Source organism: Quercus suber, unplaced genomic scaffold, assembly GCF_002906115.3.
Source record: "Quercus suber isolate HL8 unplaced genomic scaffold, Cork oak 2.0 scaffold_44, whole genome shotgun sequence".
Taxonomy (NCBI): domain Eukaryota; kingdom Viridiplantae; phylum Streptophyta; class Magnoliopsida; order Fagales; family Fagaceae; genus Quercus; species Quercus suber.
The window spans coordinates 1,815,014-1,837,340 of record NW_027069509.1 but is presented as its reverse complement, the minus strand read 5'-3'; the positions used below and the strand labels follow the sequence as shown (position 1 = coordinate 1,837,340).

Sequence of the window (22,327 nt, the reverse complement as noted above, 5' to 3'; positions counted from 1 at the left end):
TTTTTTTTAATTTACAAATCAAATTGTTTATATGCAACATATATATATAATCATGAGTAAGAATAGCAATAGATCATGAATGTCTTGTCTTTGTTTCATCCCTTATTCATAACATAAGAGGGACACGAGATGGAGGCATTTTTTTCATTTCTAATTAGGTGGCTTTGTCACTTATGAGATAAAGATAAAAGAGAAAAAGAATAGGTGACAATGAGAGAGAGAGACTCGTATGTTTAAGAGATGTATTTAAACTTCAAACTGCATCAATGTGAGTCTTGGCAATTGCAATCACTTTTTTTTTAGTTTATAAATTAAATTGTTTATATGCAAAAAATATAAAATCATGAGTAGAGATAGCAATGAATCAAGGGAGTCAAATTATGGATGTCCTATCCCTGCTCCATCCCTTCTTCATAACAGGAGCAAGACATGGGATGGAGGCATTTTGCCACCCTTAATTAGGTGACTCTGTCACTTATGAGATAAAGATAAAAGAGAAAAAGAATTGGCGATGATGAGAGAGAGAGAGAGAGACCCGTATGTTTAGGCGATGTATTCAAACTTCAAACTGCATCAATGAGTCTTGGCAAATGGCAATCACTTTTTTTAATTTACAAATTAAATTGTTTATATGCAAAAGATATAAAATCATGAGTAAGAATAACAATGGATCAAGGGAGTCAGATCATAAATGTCTTGTCCTTGTTCCATCCCTTCTTCATGATAGGAGCGAGATACAAGATGAAGGCATTTTGCCATCCCTAATTAGGGGGCTCTATCACTTATGAGATAAAGATAAAAGAGAAAAAGAATAGGCAACAATGAATTAGAGAGAGAGAAATAGACCAGTATGTTTAGAAGATGAGGCTGCAAAACTTGTCCCTATCCTATCCCCTCTTTAGACATAAAAAATCTGCACGAGACAGAACATAACAAGATGGGTTGAGCGAGGCAAAATTGTTGCCATCCCCTAGTGTCAAGCATCACAATATTTACTAACTATGTTTTGAATTACGATTTTGTTTGAACGAAGAAGTCTCTAGATTTTAAATAAAAAGCTTGGGACGAAATCTATTTTCTTCTAGAATAAACAAAAGAGAGGATTTATGTAGGAGAGGAATAAAGAATAAGGTTAGGATCTGCGTCCTCACTCCTCATTCCATTCCAATCTAGCCAAAAACTTATGAGAGAGGAAGGTAAATTCGTCATATAGCAACTCATAGACGTTTTTTTTTTATTTTTTGGTTGATGCAATTATTTCTTGAATTATGGCATGAATCATCTCCACCTCCTTATTTGTAACTCTCCTCTTGTGGATTTGAACTTTTTTATTTTCTGTGACATTTCGGGGTTTGCTAAGAAGACCCACACAGCGATTTTGCCGAGGATGCTGAATGCTTCTCAGGTTGGAACAATGATATCTCTCTCTCCCTCTCTTTTCTCCCAGCTCTTTAGTTCCTTTAGGTTAAGGCCTCAACTTTCCCAGAAATCAAAATCTTGTTGACTTTGGTGAATTCACCCTCTTCTAGACTCACTCAATTACACAATGTAAACATCTTTAAGCTTGCATTTCTGAAATTATTGATTGCTCTTTAACATTTTTACAGACCAGGAATGCAAAATCATCTTCCCAATCAGCCCAATCTGTTATTGAACATTCATATACAAAAGGCAGCCAATTGTTTGAAACTTGAAGCCGTATTGATTTAACAACTAAGTACAGGAAAAACTACAGTAATTTATTTAAAGCTGAGACAAATATCCATTTAGCATGTCATATGTTTATTAGCATTAGATTTTGTGTATCCTTCCTTAAATGAGTGTAATATCCAAGGTAATGCAGATACAGGGAAGGTTGTTTCAGTTCAGACATATAGAAGTACTATCAGATTATAGGATTGAAAAAATTGTTTTAATAATGAGATTAATCTTTGAGAAAGATCATAAAAAGTCTGAGAGGTGACAGGAGGAGAAAGGTAAATATATAAGTAGGCCCTGATGATGCATCAGAAACAATCAGCGATGATCTCCTCCCCCATTAACTGCCACATTGGCCAGAGCTCTGCAAGACCAACAAAAAAGCAATACATTATATCATATAACAAAATGAAAAATTTCATATTCAAGTCACTAATTAAAATATTTGTCCCACAATTCACAGTAGCATATAATTGTAACATATATCACAAAATGGTCAATAAATTATGGTACAGTGAAGGGAACAATCAAGGGGAACCAAGTTTTATGCCAACAGAATATTCACAAATCATTATAGCCTGCCCAGTTGTCTAATCCAGTCCATCTTCAGGGTTTAATTTAACTAACATAATATAATCCAAGAGTCCTGCAACTTAATAGTATTTTCCGACTCTTCTACAAAAAGAAGTCAAGTTTGAATTCCATCTCAGCTTTGTTGTAAGCAAAAAATGACTCATAATATTAAAAAGCAAAAGTTGTCCTGAACAGAAAACATCACTAATAAATGAGTAATTTTCCAGGGAACTAATAGATTCCTCTTGATAGGCAACTGTGACTCAAGCAAACCCATGACCTGCAGACCTTGCACCAAAGACCACTGGTGTAGAGAACTACTAATTAACAACCAAAATGAAAGCAAATCCCAGCAATATGGCACAAATATTTAGCAGTCAGAGTTCTATATTAAAATTGAACTTACAAAGTGAGGAAGGGAATGGCAAAGGGCATCATCCATTTTTATTAATCAACTGAATACTATCCAAGAGCAATTTTAATTTTAATCTTAAAAAGCATGGCAAAGATCTTACATAATGAAGATCGGGTGTTCATGGTTTGGATCACATTGGATTTGGAATACTTTCTACCCAACCCAACTGGTATTTGAGTCAGGTCATTTGGGTTGAAACTTTTGCCAACGTGAACCCAAGCTTCAAATATATACATGACCCAACCCGTAAACCAACGAGAAACCAACCTGAAACGTTGGGTTGGATCAGGCCCGATCAGGTTCGTATCATATATAAACTGAGTATCCAAATCCGAAATAAATACTAAAAAATTTAAAACACCTGTTTTTCTGAACTATTATTAGCGTAGGTTGGATTGGGTAATCAGATTGAAAATTTTGCCAACTTCCAACCCAGACTGACCAACCTAAACCATCAAATGGCATATTGAATGCACAACCCTAGAAATGAAGAAGGGGGTGGGGAAGGGCATTAGTTTCTTTCAGTTAACTGAAAACTGGCCAGACTTTTTTTCTTTTTCTTTTTCTTTTTTCTTGAGAAAACAGACAATTTAATTTAAAAAGTAAAAAAACATGGGTTAGAACCAAGAGCAAAGCTAAACAGACACAATCAAACCACTTAATCCAGTCAACAGGGTAATCGCAGGATCTTTTCAGGATAAAAAATAAGCTTAAACCGTGTGTGAGGCCATAATTGAGGCTTTTAGAAACTACATCCATCCTGAATGTGGAGACAATAAAAAATTTGGAGCAAAAATGCTCATAAGTTATTAGCTTTTCCTTCTACCTATATATCACATTGCCTTTATAATGTGGCTGAGCCATAAAGATGAGCACAACCTACTCTTTCGACGACAAAATCAAAGCCTAAAGACATTTACACGCACTTTTGATAACATGATCAGAGTAGCAAATTCTCTACAATCTGCATATCCAACACCTATGAGGCATGTGCACACAATTAACATAGTGGCTAAGCACTGGGATACATTATGGTCGCAAATTCCCAACAATCTTAAAGTTTTTGACAAGAACCAGCTAAATCTATAATTTGATCAAGTTGAACAGCAAATCTGAACATTACATTAAAGCATTCTCCATTGCCCCCTTTAATTGAAATCCAAGTAATGCAAAGGACAAGATTTGACTCCCTATCAGCATATACCTTTTTTTTTATAAGTATCAAGTGCATAAGTATATGCTGTAAAATCATATTGCATAAAAGAAATAAAGCATGCTGGACAGTTTTATATATGTATCTGATAACAATAAAATTACAAGCTATTGAGAGTTGCGTTGTCCATTACTTAGACAAGATATTAATGTTATAAAAATTGTATCAAAGAAGAATAGCAAGCAAAATTGTGTATTGGGTCTGTAATAACAAAATGAGTCCAAAGGTACAGCAGCACAACAAGGCCACCAAACACTGAAGGCATGGAGTTTTAATTAAATTGGGAAGTTTAGATACCTCAACCTTAGAAGGGAATTGAGATTTTGCTGCTTTCCTTTTCTTTTTTTTTTTTCTTTTTTTATTCCCTCCTATTCTTGGGGGGGAAGAACAATGTGGGGTGTTGGTAAAATGGAGAAAGTTCTGTCTCAATATAAAGAGAAACCCTAATAACTTCAAGATTGGCTAAGATTCAGGCCAAGAAAATTAGAGCTTGTTTGGATGGGATGAAAACTGAGTGATATCACTCAGTTTTCATGATCCATCATCCAAACCAAGTGGGTCCCACAGGTGAGCATCTATTTGGTTTAATTTTGGATCACTGTTTTCATGACTCAAATACTCAAAAAAATGGATGTGGGTGATGGAAAATGAAAACAGGTTTTGGGTGTTTTCAAAAATTGAAAACTGAAACTCAATTGCAATATGGTAATTTCATTCAACTTATGGGACCCACAGCTTTGTCTTGTCATGTCATGCCAGTGCACCCAACGGCTCTCTCTTTCTCAGACTCTCTTTTCTTTCTTTTTAGTTTTCTTTCTTTCTATTCTCCTCATCTCTTCATTCTTCATTTTTTCTTCTACACACAGCCTCCACCGATCACTCTAACTCAGTTTCTTCTAGCTCTCCACCGAACCTCCACTGCTCCTCCACAAACCACCAGTTGCCGCTACCACAAGCCACCACCACAAATCTCTCGGTTCAAGCTCAACCAAGGAAGGGTCGAAAATCCTAAAATCTTCCTTCGCCATCAATTGAACTAGCAGGTCTCTGATCTAAAGATTTATGAGTTTGGATTTGCTACATTTGTGGGTTTGAGTTTCCGGTGTTGGTGAGGGAGTCGCAATTTTGAGTTTTTGATTTGAGTTGATGGGTTTGAATTTTTGGTTGCGGTTGTGGTTTGAGGCTTGAGCTGTGATGGAGGTGGGTTTGTATGGATGTTGGTGTGTTTGCCGTTGGCGGTGGTGGTGTTGTTGATGGTGGCCGATTCTGCTATCACCACCACAGCTGCCCAGCGATGAGCTGAAAGAAAAGATCAAGATCTGGGTTTGATTTGGGTTTCGTGTTTGAAAAATGAAGTTTGATTTGGGTTTGGTGTTTCTAAATAAAAGATTTTTGTTTTGGGTTTTGGGGTTTGTTTCAAAATGGGATTTGATTTGGGTTTGGTGTTTCCAGATTTGGGGCCATGGCTGGAGCTTGCTTTTGGGTTTCCTTATTGGTAGGTTGCTTTTGGGTTTTAGACATTGTTGGTAGGTTTCTTTGTTTTGATTGTGAGTTTGAGTTTTCTTTTGGAAAATCCGTACAAAAATGGAAGAAAAGAAAGTAAGAACTGAAGAAATGAAAGAGGCTTGAAATGAAGAAATTATTGAAACAGAAGGAAGAAAGAGAAGGGGCACGCAGGTAGGCAACAACCCGTTCTGACCCAACACAGTAAATGGGTCCCACCATTTTATGCAAAATTCTGAGTTATAGATACCAATATATGAAACCAAACAAGTTTTATTTTAAGCGAGTGAAAAAATAGAGTTTGAGTAATCAGTTATGAGTAATGAGTGATCGGTGATGAAAACTGAATGATGAGTGATGAGTGACCATTTTTTTTTAACCAAACAAGCTCTTAAGCATTTACTATTGCACCATAGAAAAAGTCAAAGTTTTCATAAGGCTTAAAGGTGAATTTGATATAAACTAACAATGACAATTAGTTACTAAAACAATTTCAAAGGTCTTCATGCAATTTCAGTAAATTTAAGTTAGTAAGGAGGAAGTCATGGAAAGTAAATTTAACATTAGAGAATACACAAATTATCTAATTTCACGTATCTCTAGCTGTATATCTTATAGCATTCTGTTCACAAAAATGGCACCCCCTCACTCCTCCCCGTGTAAGAGCAAGGTGGTGGGTGACAGGTTCAAGACCCACGTAACATGTGTGCAACTTACCAGTTAAAAAAAAAAAAAAAAAAAAAAATCCACCTGTGTTTTTCATAGCTACAAAATAATGTAGAAGTATTGGAATGATGAAGCTACTAATTCCAACAGCTATAAACAACCACTCTTAGAGATTTAAAAACATTTGCAAGATGCATGCAGATTTTTCCCATAAACCTATGTCCCAAAAAAAGATAAAAAGTTAAAGCTTCAAAGCAAATCAAGGGAGAACCAAGAAAGAAAAAAATAACATAAGTTCCTAAGTAGTGGTGATACATGAGCTCAAAAAAGACTAAAAGACTAAAGGTATCACAACAGAGAAGACACATCAGGAATTGAAGCAAATATTGACTTGGACAAAAAATGCCACAAGACCAATGTCCAAGAGGTGGCACTTAGACAAAGAAGTGCCATTTATTGAAAGAACAACCTACAAAGTATTTATGCCTTGGAATACCATTGCTTTGACTTAAGCACAAATTCACGTGTCATAGAAAGTATTAGAATATAACCTGGATGACACATGCTACAAAGATACGTTGCAAAGAAGCAGATAATTTGAAATGGATCCCTTTAAAGACTCAATGCTTCAAACTAAATAGTTATTTTAAGACATTGAGAGGAGGTGGGAATTTTTTTTCTTTGGAGAGACCATGTACCATCAAGGGTGGCTTTTTTCACATGGAGTGTGTGATTAGGTAAGACTTTTTTTTACTACAGATAACCTTAGGAATCGAGATTAATCATTATGGAGTGGTGTTTAGTGTGCAAAATTCATGGAGATAGTGTGGCCCCATCTTTTTTTTCCATTGTAAGGTGGCTCAGGAATTGTGGTCCTTGATTTTCAGCTTGTTTTTTTGTTTTCCCGGGTAATGCCTTCTTCTGTGTTGGAATTTTTATATTTTTAAAAGGGATGTTTTAATAAGAGAAGTAATGGGGAGATTAGGAACGTTGTTCTTTTGTATTTCATGAGGGTAAGAGCTGCACATAACGAAGGTATCCATGAACTTGAGAAAGCACACAGTGGAATAAGCATGAAAAGTGGATTACTCATAAAACTCAACTCACACCAAGTTCATCAAATATTGCTATAATAATTTTTACGATTACCCAAAATGCCAAATTACTGACCCATATCCTCATAATTTGGGAGATCACCATCAACAATGATGAACTTCACCTTTTTATCCTCTTTTCTTTCTTTTTACAGAAGTGGAGGTAGGCACCAGGGGTAACAACAAAGGCCTAACAGCAAAAAATCAGGTATAAGAAACCTCTCACATCATAAGAATTTAATTCAATTTTTGTCCACAAAATACTTAAGCAATACACTTTCATCTATAGATTCAATACTAATAAACCACACAAACAACTCAATTAAATGTTAAAAACGACAGGTATACACACAAACCTGGTAAAAATTAGACCATAGGCAGAAATTATTAGCTCATTACCTTGAGCATTTGTCTAACTGAAAACATTTCTACTCAAATTTCTATCAATTTCGCAAATACAAACAAATCCTTATTTCACTCTATTTTGAATAGAAAATGCCATATCCATGATGCGAAATATTTCATAGAACACAAAAAAATTTCTTTACTAATCGTGTTTTCCGGTCTATAGGAGTGCATTTTGCCACCAAATGTTCCTCCTTTTTCCAAACAGTACACTGACTAAACTTTAAAAAGTTCGAATTCTCTTCGATAAACTGAATTTAATCACAATTGGCTATAGGAATTGCTGATTCAATGACACGAAAAACAACAGATCAGCTAAATACAAGTTACACAAGGATGAAGTTAAGTTCTAGATCAGTTCACAAATTGAACACACACAAAAAACCCTAATTAACGAAGAATCCAAAATTGCAAATGCATTCAAATTTTCAAACTGAATCAAAATCGAATAAAGAAACTCACTTCTTATGGCGCCGCCCACGCTTCGGTCCCCATCCCTCGAGCTTGGCGACGGGACAGCCACACCGAGCACGGAAGAGCAAAACGGCGCGGCCATTAGGGGGAGCCATTTTTCTGAGCTCGGATCGGAGGCACTCGTAGTCGGGATTAGCCTCGGTGCCGCCTTTCCAAGGCAAGCGTTCGATGAAATCTTTGGAAGATTTGGACTTGAGAGAGTCCTCAGTCTGCAACTGGAGATCAAACTCCAGCGCCTTTTTGAGTCCCTTGCAGGACGGGTTGCTGCATCGGCGAGATCTGGCGCCGCAGCAGAAGTCGGCGAGGGTGGCGGAGAGGGCGAAGAAGAGGAGGAAGGAGAGGAAGTAAGGGAGGGAGAGAGGGAGGGAGAGGGAGAGGGAGTGGTGGGAGAGGAGGAGAGAGAGGGAGTTGAAGAGGTAGGAGAAGTAGGAGGAGAGGAGGAAGGAGCCGGAGAAGAGGACGAGGATGAGGATCAGGAGGTCGAGCGTGGCGGAGGGAGAGTGTTTGCAGAGGAGAGAGTGGGTGTGGGGATGAGAAGAGCAGTGTTGGTTGTTGTTGTTGTTAGGGTTTGGGGATTTTGGGGGTTTGAGGGAGGAGGAGGAGGAGGAGGGCATAGTGGTGGTTGAGGTGGCGGCGGCGGTGGTGGGGAGGAGGAGGTGGCGCATGTTAGAGAGGGGAGGGAATGTGTGTGTGTGTGTGTGTGTGTGTATTGATTTGAAGGGAAAGAGTTTTGTGGAGGTGTCGGCGGTGGTGGGGAGGAGGAGGTGGCGCATGTTAGAGAGGGGAGGGAATGTGTGTGTGTGTGTGTGTGTGTGTATTGATTTGAAGGGAAAGAGTTTTGTGGAGGTGGAGGGGGGAAATGGGGGAGGAGGGAAATGGGGGTGCGTAGGTTAGCGAGGTGGGGGTGCGTAGGATTAGAGGGAGGTGGGGGTGGTGGTGAGGAGGAAGCACGCGCCCTTGGGAGGGAGTGGGGGAGGTGCTTTATGTAAGAACATGAGTAATTAATTAATTAATTATACAATATTTTTAGAATTAATAATGTCGTATTCAATATGAATATACTATATTTTTAAGAAAGAAAATTTGTCTAGATGTCATTATTTCAACACTTGAGTGTGAATTTTATTTTAAAAAAATCCTTAAAAAAACACTCCTATAAAAACACTTGCATGTGAATGTTATTTCCATAAGAAAACCTTTGTTTTAAATTATGGTAAGTTTTTTTGATATAGAGTCTTGATAAGATATAGAGTCTATTATCAAGGTTCAAGGTTGAGGCAAGTCTCATAAAAAAATTTAAAAAAAAAGGTTGAGGCAAGTAGCATGCTTTTTTGTAGCTTCTATTTTTCTTTTTCTTTAATAAATAATTCTTTTCCTAAGGAAAAAACAAAATTATGGTGGGTCTCTTGATATGATATTATTTTATTTATTTTGATATATGATGGTTTATCTAATGCCTCACTTGTTGTAAAAAATATTGTGAGATTTTGTTACGTCTTTAGAAGAACAAGATTTCAATATAAATCATGAAATTTTACATCTTTGATGAATAATGGTTTTATAATTTGAATTGAAATATTTTTTAAAGTATATAATTTAATTTGAAATTTCTAAAAATGTAGGATTAGACTAGAAAACCATCTATAAAATAGCATGAGATTTAAAATGCAATTCACCATATTATTTTATATCAATATTTTTTTCATTTATTAAGCTTTTTATGGGGGAGGAGTTTTGATGTGTCGAATTAGCAATATATTATTAATAAATTCCTAACTATTTTAACAAAAAAAAAAAAGTAAAATTGCATAAAATGAAAGATTTTGTAATAATTGATAAGATTTGCTAGAAGATAATATGGAGAAAAATTTTAAGTATTCTCAGAGTATGAAGAAATTGTGCTCTCTTTTCTTACATTCATGGTGGATCCTGTCATAAATTTAATGAGTGGACTCTACCATAAATGTGAGATGAGGGAGCATCATTCTCCATACTCTGAGAATACTTAAGAATTACTCAATCTAGATAATCTATTGGTCAACCTAAAGAAATAGTAATAATAAATAAGAAAAAATGACAATGAGGTAGATTTGAATGGAATTTTGGGATTGATTATTATTACTGCCGGAGGAAAAAAGAGAGTGTTATCTCTTTTCTTTTTGTTCGAATGTTATCCTTATTCATATTTGTGTTAATATATATATATATATATATATATTTGTGTTCACTTTATGCGAACCTTTTATTGGATTTTTGGGACAAGATTACAAATCATTACATTACGGATAATGATAGTTTTAATTTGATGTTTGTATTATGAAAATTGGTTTTTATGGTACGTACGGCTTGTGCCTTGTTTGCTTGTTTTGTAAAGTCAATTATGCTGCTGCCATCTTGTTAGGTTATGCTAATTGCCAAAGGTGCAGTTACTTATTCACTAAACTTAATTCACAAAAGAGAAAAGCATCTTATATCTTAGGACATGGCAAAGGGTGTAGTTATTGTTAACCAATCTTAATCTTAACACGTCTTTTTTTTTTTTTTTTTTTTGCTGAACAATCTTAACACGTCTTGAATGAATCTCTTTTAAAAAATGACATTTAAGCTTGGTTTAGCTTAGGTTATTTATTATGTTATCTACTAACTATATAATAAGAGTGAAGAAGCTTATCTATAATAGTTTCATTTGGTCAAGTTGTGTCTTTTTATTAAGTCAAAATGGTTCATTTGACTGGAGATCTCAATTAAATAGAGAGAGAAAGAGGGGCAAAAAGAGTAGGAGAGAGATAATGAGAGCTCTAGAACTCTTTCTGTGTCTCTTATGTTTCTTTCTAAGAAAAAAGATTTATGCGAACCTTTTATTGGATTTTTGGGACAAGATTACAAATCATTACATTACGGATAATGATAGTTTTAATTTGATGTTTGTATTATGAAAATTGGTTTTTATGGTACGTACGGCTTGTGCCTTGTTTGCTTGTTTTGTAAAGTCAATTATGCTGCTGCCATCTTGTTAGGTTATGCTAATTGCCAAAGGTGCAGTTACTTATTCACTAAACTTAATTCACAAAAGAGAAAAGCATCTTATATCTTAGGACATGGCAAAGGGTGTAGTTATTGTTAACCAATCTTAATCTTAACACGTCTTTTTTTTTTTTTTTTTTGCTGAACAATCTTAACACGTCTTGAATGAATCTCTTTTAAAAAATGACATTTAAGCTTGGTTTAGCTTAGGTTATTTATTATGTTATCTACTAACTATATAATAAGAGTGAAGAAGCTTATCTATAATAGTTTCATTTGGTCAAGTTGTGTCTTTTTATTAAGTCAAAATGGTTCATTTGACTGGAGATCTCAATTAAATAGAGAGAGAAAGAGGGGCAAAAAGAGTAGGAGAGAGATAATGAGAGCTCTAGAACTCTTTCTGTGTCTCTTATGTTTCTTTCTAAGAAAAAAGATTAAGGGTCTGTTTGGATAGCACTTATTGTTGCTGAAAGTTGCTAAAAACTGATTGTTGCTGAAAACACTGTAGCAAAATAATTTTTAAATGTGTGAATAGTGTTGTGGGACCCACTTTTAATATTAAATATTACGTAAACAATGCGTGAACAGTGCACGCACAGTACATGCACAGTAAATTTTGTCCCCCAAAGTCAAAAAAGCAGGCCAAAAAAAAAAAGGGAGAAAACGTGAAACGGAAAACGTGCCGCAACTTACCGTGCAATCCAAACGTAGGCTAAGTGTGCGTTTCCTTCCCAAACGCACGTTTTGCATTTCTTCAGTTTTTTTATTTATTTTTTATCCTATTAAGCCGAAATATATGACTTTTTTCGTGAATAGTGCACAATGTGCACTGTTCACAGACCCACAAATTTCACTTTATAACAACTTTTTCATTAAAAATTGATTCTATGGTACTATTTACATATTTAAAAATTATTTTGTTACAGTATTTTCAGTTTTCAATTTTCTAGTTTTATTTAATAAGCTGAAATCAAAATATATTTCTTTAATGAAAAAATTACACTGCAAGAAATATAAAATAGATAATTTTACTTAAAGAAAAGTGATATTTAGCCTCCATTTGGAAAGCACGTTTCCCAATAGACGCATTTTTTTTTAGTTTTGTGTACTATTTACGAGACTTATAAGTACCATATTCAACAACTTTTTCTTTAAAACTAGATCTCACGATACTATTCACATATTTAAAAATTATTTTATTACAGTATACTATTTTCAGTTTTTAATTTTTAATTTTTAATAATAAATAATATCCAAATAAACACATAAAAAAGCTATAAATTCATTAAATTGGTAAACAAAAGAAGCTAAAGAAGACAATTTAATGAACCCAATTCATGGCATGGACAACAAAAGCGTGAAATGCACGACTCTCATTTTCTAAACGTATTGATTTTCGTCCCTTTCTGACGGAGTGCTGACGTGGATTTGACAGTGTGCTGATGTGAGAGTGACGAAAATCAATACATTTAGAAAAGTTTAGGGACGAAAATAGAACTTTTGAAAGTTTAGGGACGAAAAACGAACTTTTGTGATAGTTCAGGGACGAAAAACGAACTTTTGAAAGTTTAGGGACGAAAAACGAACTTTTGTGATAGTTTAGGGACGAAAATGATATTTTACATTTTTTATAAAAATTTATCTAAAATGAATAGTTGTTGTATACATTAATCGCAATCCTCAAAAATATAAGATTTTACTATTTAACTCAAAAATAAATTTTAAAAAATCTCATATTTTCAGTATCCGACTACTAAATAAAAGAAAAAGGTACGAAATAATAATAATAATAAGAAAAATGCTAACGAGTGCCTTTAGAGTACTGGTTAATAATTTATTTAAAAAAAGTTTTTATGAAAAAAAAAAAATAATTAATATTTGACAATTTTTTTCATTTTCCATAAAAGTGGTATTAAAACTTTCCTAAAATGAACTATTAACAAGTGTCCTAAGGGCACTAGTTAGCATGACCCTAATAATAATAATAATGATGATGATGATGATGATGAAAAGGATAAAGGACCGAAAATCTATATCTTACAAAGTATACTGATACACTGAATCAAGACTGATCTTTAAACATTCCTTTCTAAGCTTATTACACTTAACACAAAAATAGAAACAATAAAGTAAAAATGCAAGTCAAGTTCATGTATATAACTAAAAATATAACTAAAACACAGTACTTTGAATTTTAGTATATAACTAGATGTTTGAATTTAATTGAGAAATGTATTTAAGACATTGTATCTAAGTTTTATTTATTTATTTATTGATAAGATTGTATCAAAGTTTTAGATTATTAATAATGTCATATATATTGGCTGACCTTACACGTTACATGTTTTTCTGCCTCTTCATATTTTTTTCTAGATTCAATAGTAGTTATGACAATTGACTAGGGAAGAAGGATTTGAATCTCAAGCTACAAGATTCTCAACTTTTCTCTCTCCACTTATTTCTTTAATACTTTTAGATAAAGGTGACTCAGATTTATCTGCGTGTTGCAAAATGTCAATTGACAAGTTACTTTCATTCAACTCATAACCCTTTTATCAAAAAAATATATATTTAAAAAAAAAAAGCTCATTTCTTGAATATACTATTATTTAGACACCATTAGTCATTAGATAAAGGTGACTCAAATTTATCTGCGTGTTGCAAAATGTGGATTGACAAATTACTTTCTTTCAACTCATTAGGCTCTTTTATCAAAAAAAAAAAAATTATAAATTATAATAATAAAAAACTCATTAGGCCCACTGAATTGCCGGGAAATCAATATAACAGAATGAATTTGGCCCATTGAATCTAATGACTTGGTCATTATTATGCACAATAATTAATTTTGCAAGAGACATATCAAATCAGTTGGCTAATAATACCAATCTTAATAAACTTTTCATGATGTAAAGTTTATAAGGAGAATAAAGATGGAAACTTTTGATCTTTTGAAGCCTCTGGACTTTTAAATTAGATTAAAAAAAAAAAAAATCAATAACTTCATAAGTCTATGACATCCCTCCCCCTTCCAAAAGTGAAACTAACAATTCAAACCGTCCTAAGGATAAAACTTATGAAAAGTTATTCAATCATTCCATTTACGGGTTTCTATAGGTCGGAATGGGTTTGGTTAGTTTTGGATTCAACCTGGACCCGACTTGTTCGCATCAGGTAGCAAGTGGAGAGACTCGCTTCCAACCACCAACATCAACTGATCAAGTCAAATTGGGCTCGAGTGGGACGCCAGTTAGTTCAGTTGAATCCTGTGAAGAGATGTGGTGGTGGAGAGTCATCAAAATTGGTTGGATCATATGGATCTAGCAAAATCTTGCTGTATTTGGTCATGATTTTGGTGGATATGGTTGGATCTAGTCAAAATTTATCTCATTGGTTAGGTTAGGTGGCTCAGGTTTTGGAGAAGGAAATCCGCCACTCAACTTGTCGACATTAGTTCTTAGAGGTGGAGACCTGCTGTTGACTAATGGAGCATTGGATCTGGCAACAGGCAAGTTGGTTATGCTAATTTGGCAATTTTCGATTATGTCTTGATAGCCCCAATTCCACCAACATCTTATGTTTATGGCTGTAAATGAGTTAAGCTTTTTCGAGTACTAAGTGTTTCAAGCTTGGCTTAACAAAGAAAGTAAATGTCCAAGATTGGCTTGGGCTTGAACAAAGTCTATAAATGATGTTTGAGCTAAAACTTGTTAAAAATTCTAAAAGCTTAAGCTCAAGTCAAGCTTGAGCTCAATATCAAAATTTTGAGCTTGAGATCCAATACAAATATATTATCAAACTCATGTCAAACTTATTAGTAAGTTTATTTGGTTTGGTCCCTACTCCCAATTACTCTAAGTCATAGTAAGATATTGGTTTAATTGTCAAGCTTATTACAAAGCATATAAACTAGTCTAAGCTCAGCTTGTTTTATATCAAGTTTTAATGTTTATGAGTCTATTCATGAACAATTTTTTTTGCCTAATCTTGGCTTGTTTATTAAGCAAAAATATAACTAAGGCTCAAGCCTAGCTTGTTTATAAACAAACAAACAAACATAGCTTTTTATGAGCCAAGTTCAAGCTGTTTATGAACTATTTGGTTCATTTACAGGCCTGTTATGCTTATATTTAAAATTTTAAGATTTAATAACTAAAGGGATTCATTTATTTTCATGTATTCAATAGAGTTTAAATCTATGACATCTAATTTGCAAGGTTTTCAGACCTGGACTGTTCATTGAACCGTAAAAGGGAGAGTTTCAAGATTTTTGAGGTCGAACCGAGGTCGAATTATGATGACGTCCTAATTAATTTAATAATTAATTAAAGCCTAAATATAGATATTAAATTTATAAAACTAGCAAAATTGACTAATATATCTATATATGTAAGAGAAATTTAATGATTTTCAAGCATATATTTAATAATTAAATAAGAAAGTTAATAAAATAAAATAATAACCATGAAAACATTAAAATTTATGATTAATTTTTGAAGTAAAGTTGAATATCTTTGAAGGATTTTAATTATAATTTTTTTTTAATTCCTTGTAAGAGATGAATAATTTAATTAAGTAGAATAAAATTGTGTTAAGTTGTTTTTATATAAAAAAAAAAAAAAAATTGCTAAAGGGTTGGACTGCACGGTTCTCACCGGTTCGTGTGGTCCAACCCCGATTTAAGGGGTTCACAGAATTAATGAAAAATCCGGTTTTTTTAGGCTTAAAAAACCAATTTTCATCTCAGTTTTCGGTTTTTACTGTCTAACCTCTCGGTCCAGTCTGGTTCTGAGAACCATGCTAATTTGTTCCATGATATTTTTTTTTTTAATCACCCGGCTAATATATCAATGTATTCCATTTTTATGTAGGAAATATTCAAATTCATTTCACTTGATTGAGAATAAGAAACTTTTTCAGTTAAATTAATTGAAACTCACAAAAATTAAGGGTTTTTTTTTTTTTTAAATACAAATTTTTTTATATATTTTATGGCTGGATGAAAAAAATCATGATATTAAGAAACAATTATTAGAATAATTATTTGATAAGAATTTAACAACACATTATGTGCTCGAACTTGAAGAAGGTTGCTATAACAAAAATACTTGTATATCATGTATTTGAATAATGTTTTACACCTAATCACATCAAATCCATACGTTAATAAAGGTAAAATCCATCAATTAAATTCATCAATATTTAAAAAAACAAAAAAAAACAAACAATTCTATATGTTATTCAAGTCATTTACACTAGATCTGAAATCCAAATCTCTCTTCAAATACTTCTATTTAAATGAACCAAATGATCTGATTTACCAGGAAGTAGGAACTAATCTTTAGAAATATCCCATTACTGCCCATTTCGAACTCGATGTTTGACAAAATAAACAAATGTCACTTAAAATAAATGTAAAGAAAAGATGAAGAACAAGCATCATGCTTTCCAAAAGAAAAAAGTTTGACAAAAGAATTCAAATGGTCGACACAAATACCATAGCAATATCTGTTCCATATTGGGATATTTGCAAACCTAACTCCGGAAGGATACAACACTTGATAGACCTAAGACCCCTCCCCCCCTACCCATTGCACATTTGATCTCACACACTCCTTATTGTACATCATCCATTTCAGATTTTAAATGTGGACATCAATAAAAAAATATGGACATTGTGCACGAAATTATGGATGTTGTTTGTACAGAGTATACATTAACGAATGTGAGAGAACAATTACTCCCCGTCCCTTTTCTTTTTCCACCCCCACAAATGAGCTTAGACAAATTAAATTTATACCTCATTACCTAATTATGCACATAATAACAGATTCCAGGAGTGCTCGACATATCATGAACAAGACACCTAATAGAACTCACGATCAGGGAAAATCAGAGGGGCCACAAGAGACCAGACAAACAGTGCAGCAGTAACCCACTCCGTGCAGATCCGAACCCAAACTGATGTCCAGCCAACATCTATGAGGTCTGAGCTCTCAGATGAGCTGGTCCACCCAGAAAGAAGCATCGCTGAGTACATGCTAGCTAAAGCAAATATCAGATGGAAGAACATATAGGAATAGCTAACCGGGCGCGCTTCTGCATCTGTTTTCTTTTCCTTTTCCTTTTCCTTTCCTTCTTCCAACTCTTCTTCATCTAGAAGAGGTTTCTTCCCACCTGCAACAAGATTTAACAATATTAGAATGCACTTAGTATGTAGCCAGCATTCATTATATGTGGCTGCAGGTGAGACCAAAAAGCCAGCAGGATCCAGACCTTCAGAATCCTATACCATACCAGAATGGTTTGGCCTTTACTACCTTATCTACTATGGAAGGTCAGAGAAGCCAAGTGTCAAGAGCTCATCCAAGTACATAGAACATACTGAAAAATAACAACTTTTACCAGTATGGTTTTATTCTACAATGAGGTAGAACAAAGAATTACTGTATTTGGTCCTTCCTTTGAAAACATTTACTTCATCAAGATGTCTGAAGAAATATTTTTTCAGAACGCTTATATTCTAAATGTAAAATAACTAAAAAGGATTCCATCTAGCTATGAGCACCTGACTTGGGTGAAGATGGTGGTGACAAAAATGTCGTTGATGATCCAGCGCGAAAAGCAGAGTATAGAACAGATAAAACAGTTGTGAGCATCCCAAGAATAAGAGTACTTGTGGTGACTACCTTGGTATTGTTCAGACCATTGCATACATAGCCATGAGGTTCACTGGAAAGACCCGTGTAGCACACATAAGCACAATAAAGAGAGATCACAGAAGCAGGCAGGAGGCTACCATTCACCTGTTTGAAATTTCCAGTCACAATCATCTTGCCAGTTCAAAAGCCATTTTCTATTATTAAAGTTCAGTAAAGGGGTCACAACCGTCTGTTACATGAATACCAACTTGCAATTTTGTAAGTACAAGAATTACATTGCACCACATAAAATTAACAAGATAATTCCAGCTAATGAGAGAATATTGCTAGTTAGTTTTGAAAAATAATCATGCAATCTCTGCATGATGGGTCTACTACTATATATACTTATAAAAAATGATTGGTCTACCATATAGACCATGTGCCCAAAATACTTTCAGAGCCTACAGATTTCAACCACTGGATGCCAATCTAATACCTAAAAACATGCCCATTCTGTGGCCAAACCCAGAAAATTAAAAAGCCCTTAGTACTGTGAATTTAGGTTTTTAAGTTTAATTAAAAGAGTACAATATTTAAAGATGCTGGCCTAAATCCTTTAGGCTGTAAGGTTTGCATTTAGTTTTATATCCTCTGCCTCAGACTAACAGCATTGTTGGTCCCTTAGATTGTTTGGAGATAGTTGATATAAACTATACAGAAAGATAGTTGACAATAGTTTGATTGAATAATGAATTAATCAAAGTTGGTTCCTCCATGTGCACTAGGATAGTTAGGGGATTTAGAGAAATCATTAACTATACAGGATGCAATAAATGCATCATAGCATAAAGGGCTGATGTACATAGTTGCATCGAAGGAATAAAAACATAGAAGGTGGTGTCATTTTCCATCCAAGGGAGGGGAGGGGGAGGGCTACTCCACACATTTTGCAACCTAATATTTCTGCTGGATGTTGTGCTTCCCCCCCCCTAAAAAAAAAAAAAAAAAAAAATACTGCCCCAGAGCATGAACAAGTAAAATACAAAATGCTAAGCTTACCGCAGGATGCAAAGCAATAATGGCAAATGCAAATGCCAGTATCATGGTCATGACAATGAAGAAGACATTTAGGCCACAGTCTTGGCCAGAGGGGTTGAACCAGATGAACAGAATTCCCGAGAATGTAAATGCTATAATGTAGCATCCAATTGAGATAACAAGTAAAGCAATATACCTAAAAAATGCCATTTATGAGGTTAGAAGTCAAAACAAAGCAATGAAAGAAGGTATGATGAGATTTGAAAATTTGAACTAACCACTTCTGCTCGTCTTTCTCAACCCATGCATCATTCCATGCGTGTGTAAAGTCTAGTAAGATAAGCACTTGAACCAATAAAAATAACCCTGCCCCAAATTTTGATAGAGTTCCTGCAAGTACAGAAATTTGCATAGATCAATAATATTTGGCATCATATCTCAGGAAAAGAATGAAATTTTTTGAATAATTAGAGACTAAGTAGGGAATTTGAGGCAAGACAGTCATCCTTGGGGAACAGCATCATTATTAAAGAAAGAAAGTTGATGTGTAAGTGCATGATGACAAAATGTAGCCAGTCATATACTTGATCAATCCCATCAAATACAGGGAAAAGAATAATCTGCTCATGAGAAGATTTCTTATTGATCATCTGATGGATGGATGTGTCTTCTTTATCACATCATGTTAGTGGAGCCATATTACAATGCAAGGAGGAAAGCAATCTTCCCTTGCTTTAATGTTATTCTAATAAACTTTGAAGCCTAAGGACTATGAGAGATCCCCAGGGTGAATATGTGCATGGTAATTTCTGGAAACCCATGTCCTGTATATGTTGCACAGAATAAAATGAAGCATAATGAGTTAGCCCCATGCATAATAGTCATAAATGCCAAGAGCGAAAAGAAGGCCATTGCTATGTTAATTTAGCTGCTATGAGCAATTTATTGCATCTTATTCAAATATTTCACTCCAAAATTTTTGAAAAGCAGCCAAGAAAACATCTGGCAATGGCCCCCCTGTGGCATTTGTGAAGCACACATATATTTCGAAACAAGGTTTACACAATCCTCCTCTTACCATATACTGAAATGACGGCATTAGGAAGGAAAAACATGAGGACTACAAGTAAAATCCAGAGCACCATCTTCACAATCCATCCACCATGGTGCCAAGCATCACGTTTGTCATTTTGGTCCTTTACACCGATCATTATAAGAGCAAAAATTGCAAAAAACAAGAAATTCCCCATGCTCACACGAAGAACTGCTTGTATTTGATACCATTCCTTTGTGTGAGTATCAGAAGTGTTTATCCCTGTTAACACAAATGTCAAAGGACAAAAGTTGCAAATTTAAAATATACATTTTTTCTCCGTTGAGCTCATGAGCCAATTCTCAAATTCAAAAATAAATCTCAACTAGTAACTCATTAGTGTTATCACGTATCAGGAAAATTCATATTGGCCCCCAAATGCATATATTGCCTAATCTACATCCAACCTTACTAGGCCCTGAAAATTCTTCAACTTACTAACTTATCAGCCAAATTCTCCAAATTTCCACAGGATTTCCAAATTATTTGGATGAAATAATTCAGAATATCTACATTATTAAATTTTCAGCCATTTATTAAACAAATTAATATCAACCGGCTGCTGCCCAAATGAGAATTCAGTCTAGTAGTTTAGATTAGTCTCAACTATGCACATAATTAAGCATGCTTCAATAAATAACTAAAAGCAAAACAAACCCAAGATAGGAAGTTTAGAAATAAATGCAAGAGAACTAGAAAAAAGGAAGTCCCTGTTAGAATCTTAGTTAAAATGATTAAATTCACCATTTTCCAACCGCTTAAAATTTTGGAACATTTGGTAATTTATCATGATATCAATGCATGTTGTCCAAAGTTCGAAGCTTGTTTTATCATTAAATTCACTATTTCCAATTCAACAGCCCCCATCAAATGAACAATTAATCCCCAATATACTACAAGAACACATCAACCAAGCAGAGTAACAACAAACAACCCCAGCTGACAAAAACACAATTGGAAAACGTTGGAAACAGAGCAAACCCAGTTCACAAATTCACACAAAAAAAAAAACGAAAAAAAAAAGCTCAAAAAAAATTTAAACTGACATGGGATTTTCTCCAAGAGAGGAGCTGCAACTTCACGGAGAACCCAAGAAAGGATTAAGAATCCTCCAAAGAGACCACAGTAAGCAAGTCTAGCAGAGCGCTTGGTGATCCCAGAGGCCACACAGTTGCAGAGACCACATGTCAAAGCTGTACAGCAAGTAATTAGGCACGACATGATCTCCAACTCTCTCCTTCTTTCTTTGTTTCTCGAAAACTCTTTGGGGGGGCTTATTTACTTTACTTCGTCTATTAATATAGGATGATTGACTGGTAGATAAGGTTGGAGTTTTCGGCCTTGGACGAAATGGGTAATTACCCATAATTAGCCAACTATTTAGTTAGTTGGCCCGGTTTGCAAACAATATACATTACTAACACCTCGAGTCTTAGAAACTCGAATTTTGCGCTCAGACCTCGACTTTTTGAGGGTCGATTTTTTCTGTTTGACGTGGCGTGGTACCACGTGGCATCCACATAAAACTCGAGTTTCTAAAACTCGAGTTCCACGTAGACGCCATCTGGCGTTGACGTGGCGCCACCTAGACCTCGACTCTCTGAAAGTCGAGTTTTAATAGGATATTTTCAAATTAAACGCCTCTCTCTCACAGTCACTCTCCACTCTCCACTCTCACTCACCCTCTCTCGTCTTCTCTCACTCACCCGCTCTCAGTTCCGTCAGCCTCACCTCAGCCTCTCTCAGTCGCACACCTCACCTCAGCCTCCCTCTCTCTCTCGCTCACTCACACAGGCGATTTGTCTCTCTCACTGCTACCGAAGCTCGTTCCAACATCGGCAGTCAGAATCTTTTTTTTTTTTTTTTTTTTAAATTTTTAATTTATATATTTTTGAGTTTTTAGTTAGTTTTACCGTTCGATCTGATCCAGCTTATATGGACACCAGGTCCATGTTAAGGGAACAAAAAGGTAAAAAGCTCTCCTACTTTTCCAGACTGTCGTTTTTCTGTAGTGACGAAGTCAACGTAGCATTCTGGCCTTTTACCCAATTAATGGTCCGTTTGAATATAATTAAATACTGAAATTAGAATCTGAAAAAACACTGTAATAAAATAATTTTTAAATATATAAATAGTATCGTGAAACTTATTTTTAATAAAAAAATTATTAAAAAGTAAAATTTGTAGGTTCATGAACAGTGCATAGTGTGCATTGTTCACGAGAAAAGTCAAACATTTCGTCTGGAAACTTTGAAAAGTAAGTAAAAAAAAAATGCTGAAACGCAAAACGTGAGTTTGGGAAGCGCGTAGACGCACTTCCCAAATGCACACTAAGCAAAATATTTGCCAATATGCTCATGATTTCAAATTATATAGGTTGGTGCTCCTATTTTGAAACTCGATTTTAATAAAATCGAGTTTCAATGAAAAACTTGATTGCATGGAACTCAAGTTATGACAAATGAAACTTAAAAAAAAGAAAAAAAA

General features: G+C 34.5%; 2 protein-coding genes across 5 annotated transcripts; both read right to left on the bottom strand.

The window, feature by feature from the left end:
* Positions 1-1,718: 1,718 nt before the first annotated feature.
* LOC111994094 (uncharacterized protein At5g19025) lies at positions 1,719-8,779 on the bottom strand. Of its 4 annotated transcripts, none has more exons than XR_002881039.2 (3): positions 8,030-8,779; positions 7,218-7,352; positions 1,719-2,062 (listed from the first exon to the last, which is right to left on the bottom strand). XR_002881039.2 is itself a non-coding variant. In XM_024025953.2 (3 exons), exons 1-2 carry the CDS (start codon positions 8,704-8,706, stop codon positions 7,292-7,294), a joined length of 738 nt encoding a protein of 245 aa, XP_023881721.1. In that variant the 5' UTR covers positions 8,707-8,779; the 3' UTR covers positions 1,719-2,062; positions 7,288-7,291. The 4 variants fall into 4 exon arrangements, 2 of the variants coding, with proteins under 2 accessions (XP_023881721.1, XP_023881722.1); XR_002881038.2 differs by having other exon boundaries at positions 7,239-7,352; XM_024025953.2 differs by having other exon boundaries at positions 7,288-7,352.
* Positions 8,780-16,491: 7,712 nt separating this feature from the next.
* LOC111994108 (uncharacterized) lies at positions 16,492-21,131 on the bottom strand. Its single transcript, XM_024025966.2, has 6 exons — positions 20,887-21,131; positions 19,826-20,062; positions 19,026-19,137; positions 18,769-18,943; positions 17,634-17,871; positions 16,492-17,242 (listed from the first exon to the last, which is right to left on the bottom strand). Exons 1-6 carry the CDS (start codon positions 21,059-21,061, stop codon positions 16,932-16,934), a joined length of 1,248 nt encoding a protein of 415 aa, XP_023881734.1. The 5' UTR covers positions 21,062-21,131; the 3' UTR covers positions 16,492-16,931.
* Positions 21,132-22,327: the final 1,196 nt, after the last annotated feature.

Excerpts from the sequence above, each read along its gene's own strand:
- LOC111994094 (XM_024025953.2), bottom strand. The coding sequence starts at position 8,706 with ATGCGCCACCTCCTCCTCCCCACCACCGCCGCCGCCACCTCAACCACC. Across the intron at positions 7,353-8,029 it reads CGTGGGCGGCGCCATAAGAA|GCCTTTGTTGTTACCCCTGG; the intron begins GTGAGTTTCTTT and ends TTTTGCTGTTAG.
- LOC111994108 (XM_024025966.2), bottom strand. The coding sequence starts at position 21,061 with ATGTCGTGCCTAATTACTTGCTGTACAGCTTTGACATGTGGTCTCTGC. Across the intron at positions 19,138-19,825 it reads TGCCGTCATTTCAGTATATG|GAACTCTATCAAAATTTGGG; the intron begins GTAAGAGGAGGA and ends CTGTACTTGCAG. Across the intron at positions 18,944-19,025 it reads GAGAAAGACGAGCAGAAGTG|GTATATTGCTTTACTTGTTA; the intron begins GTTAGTTCAAAT and ends GGCATTTTTTAG.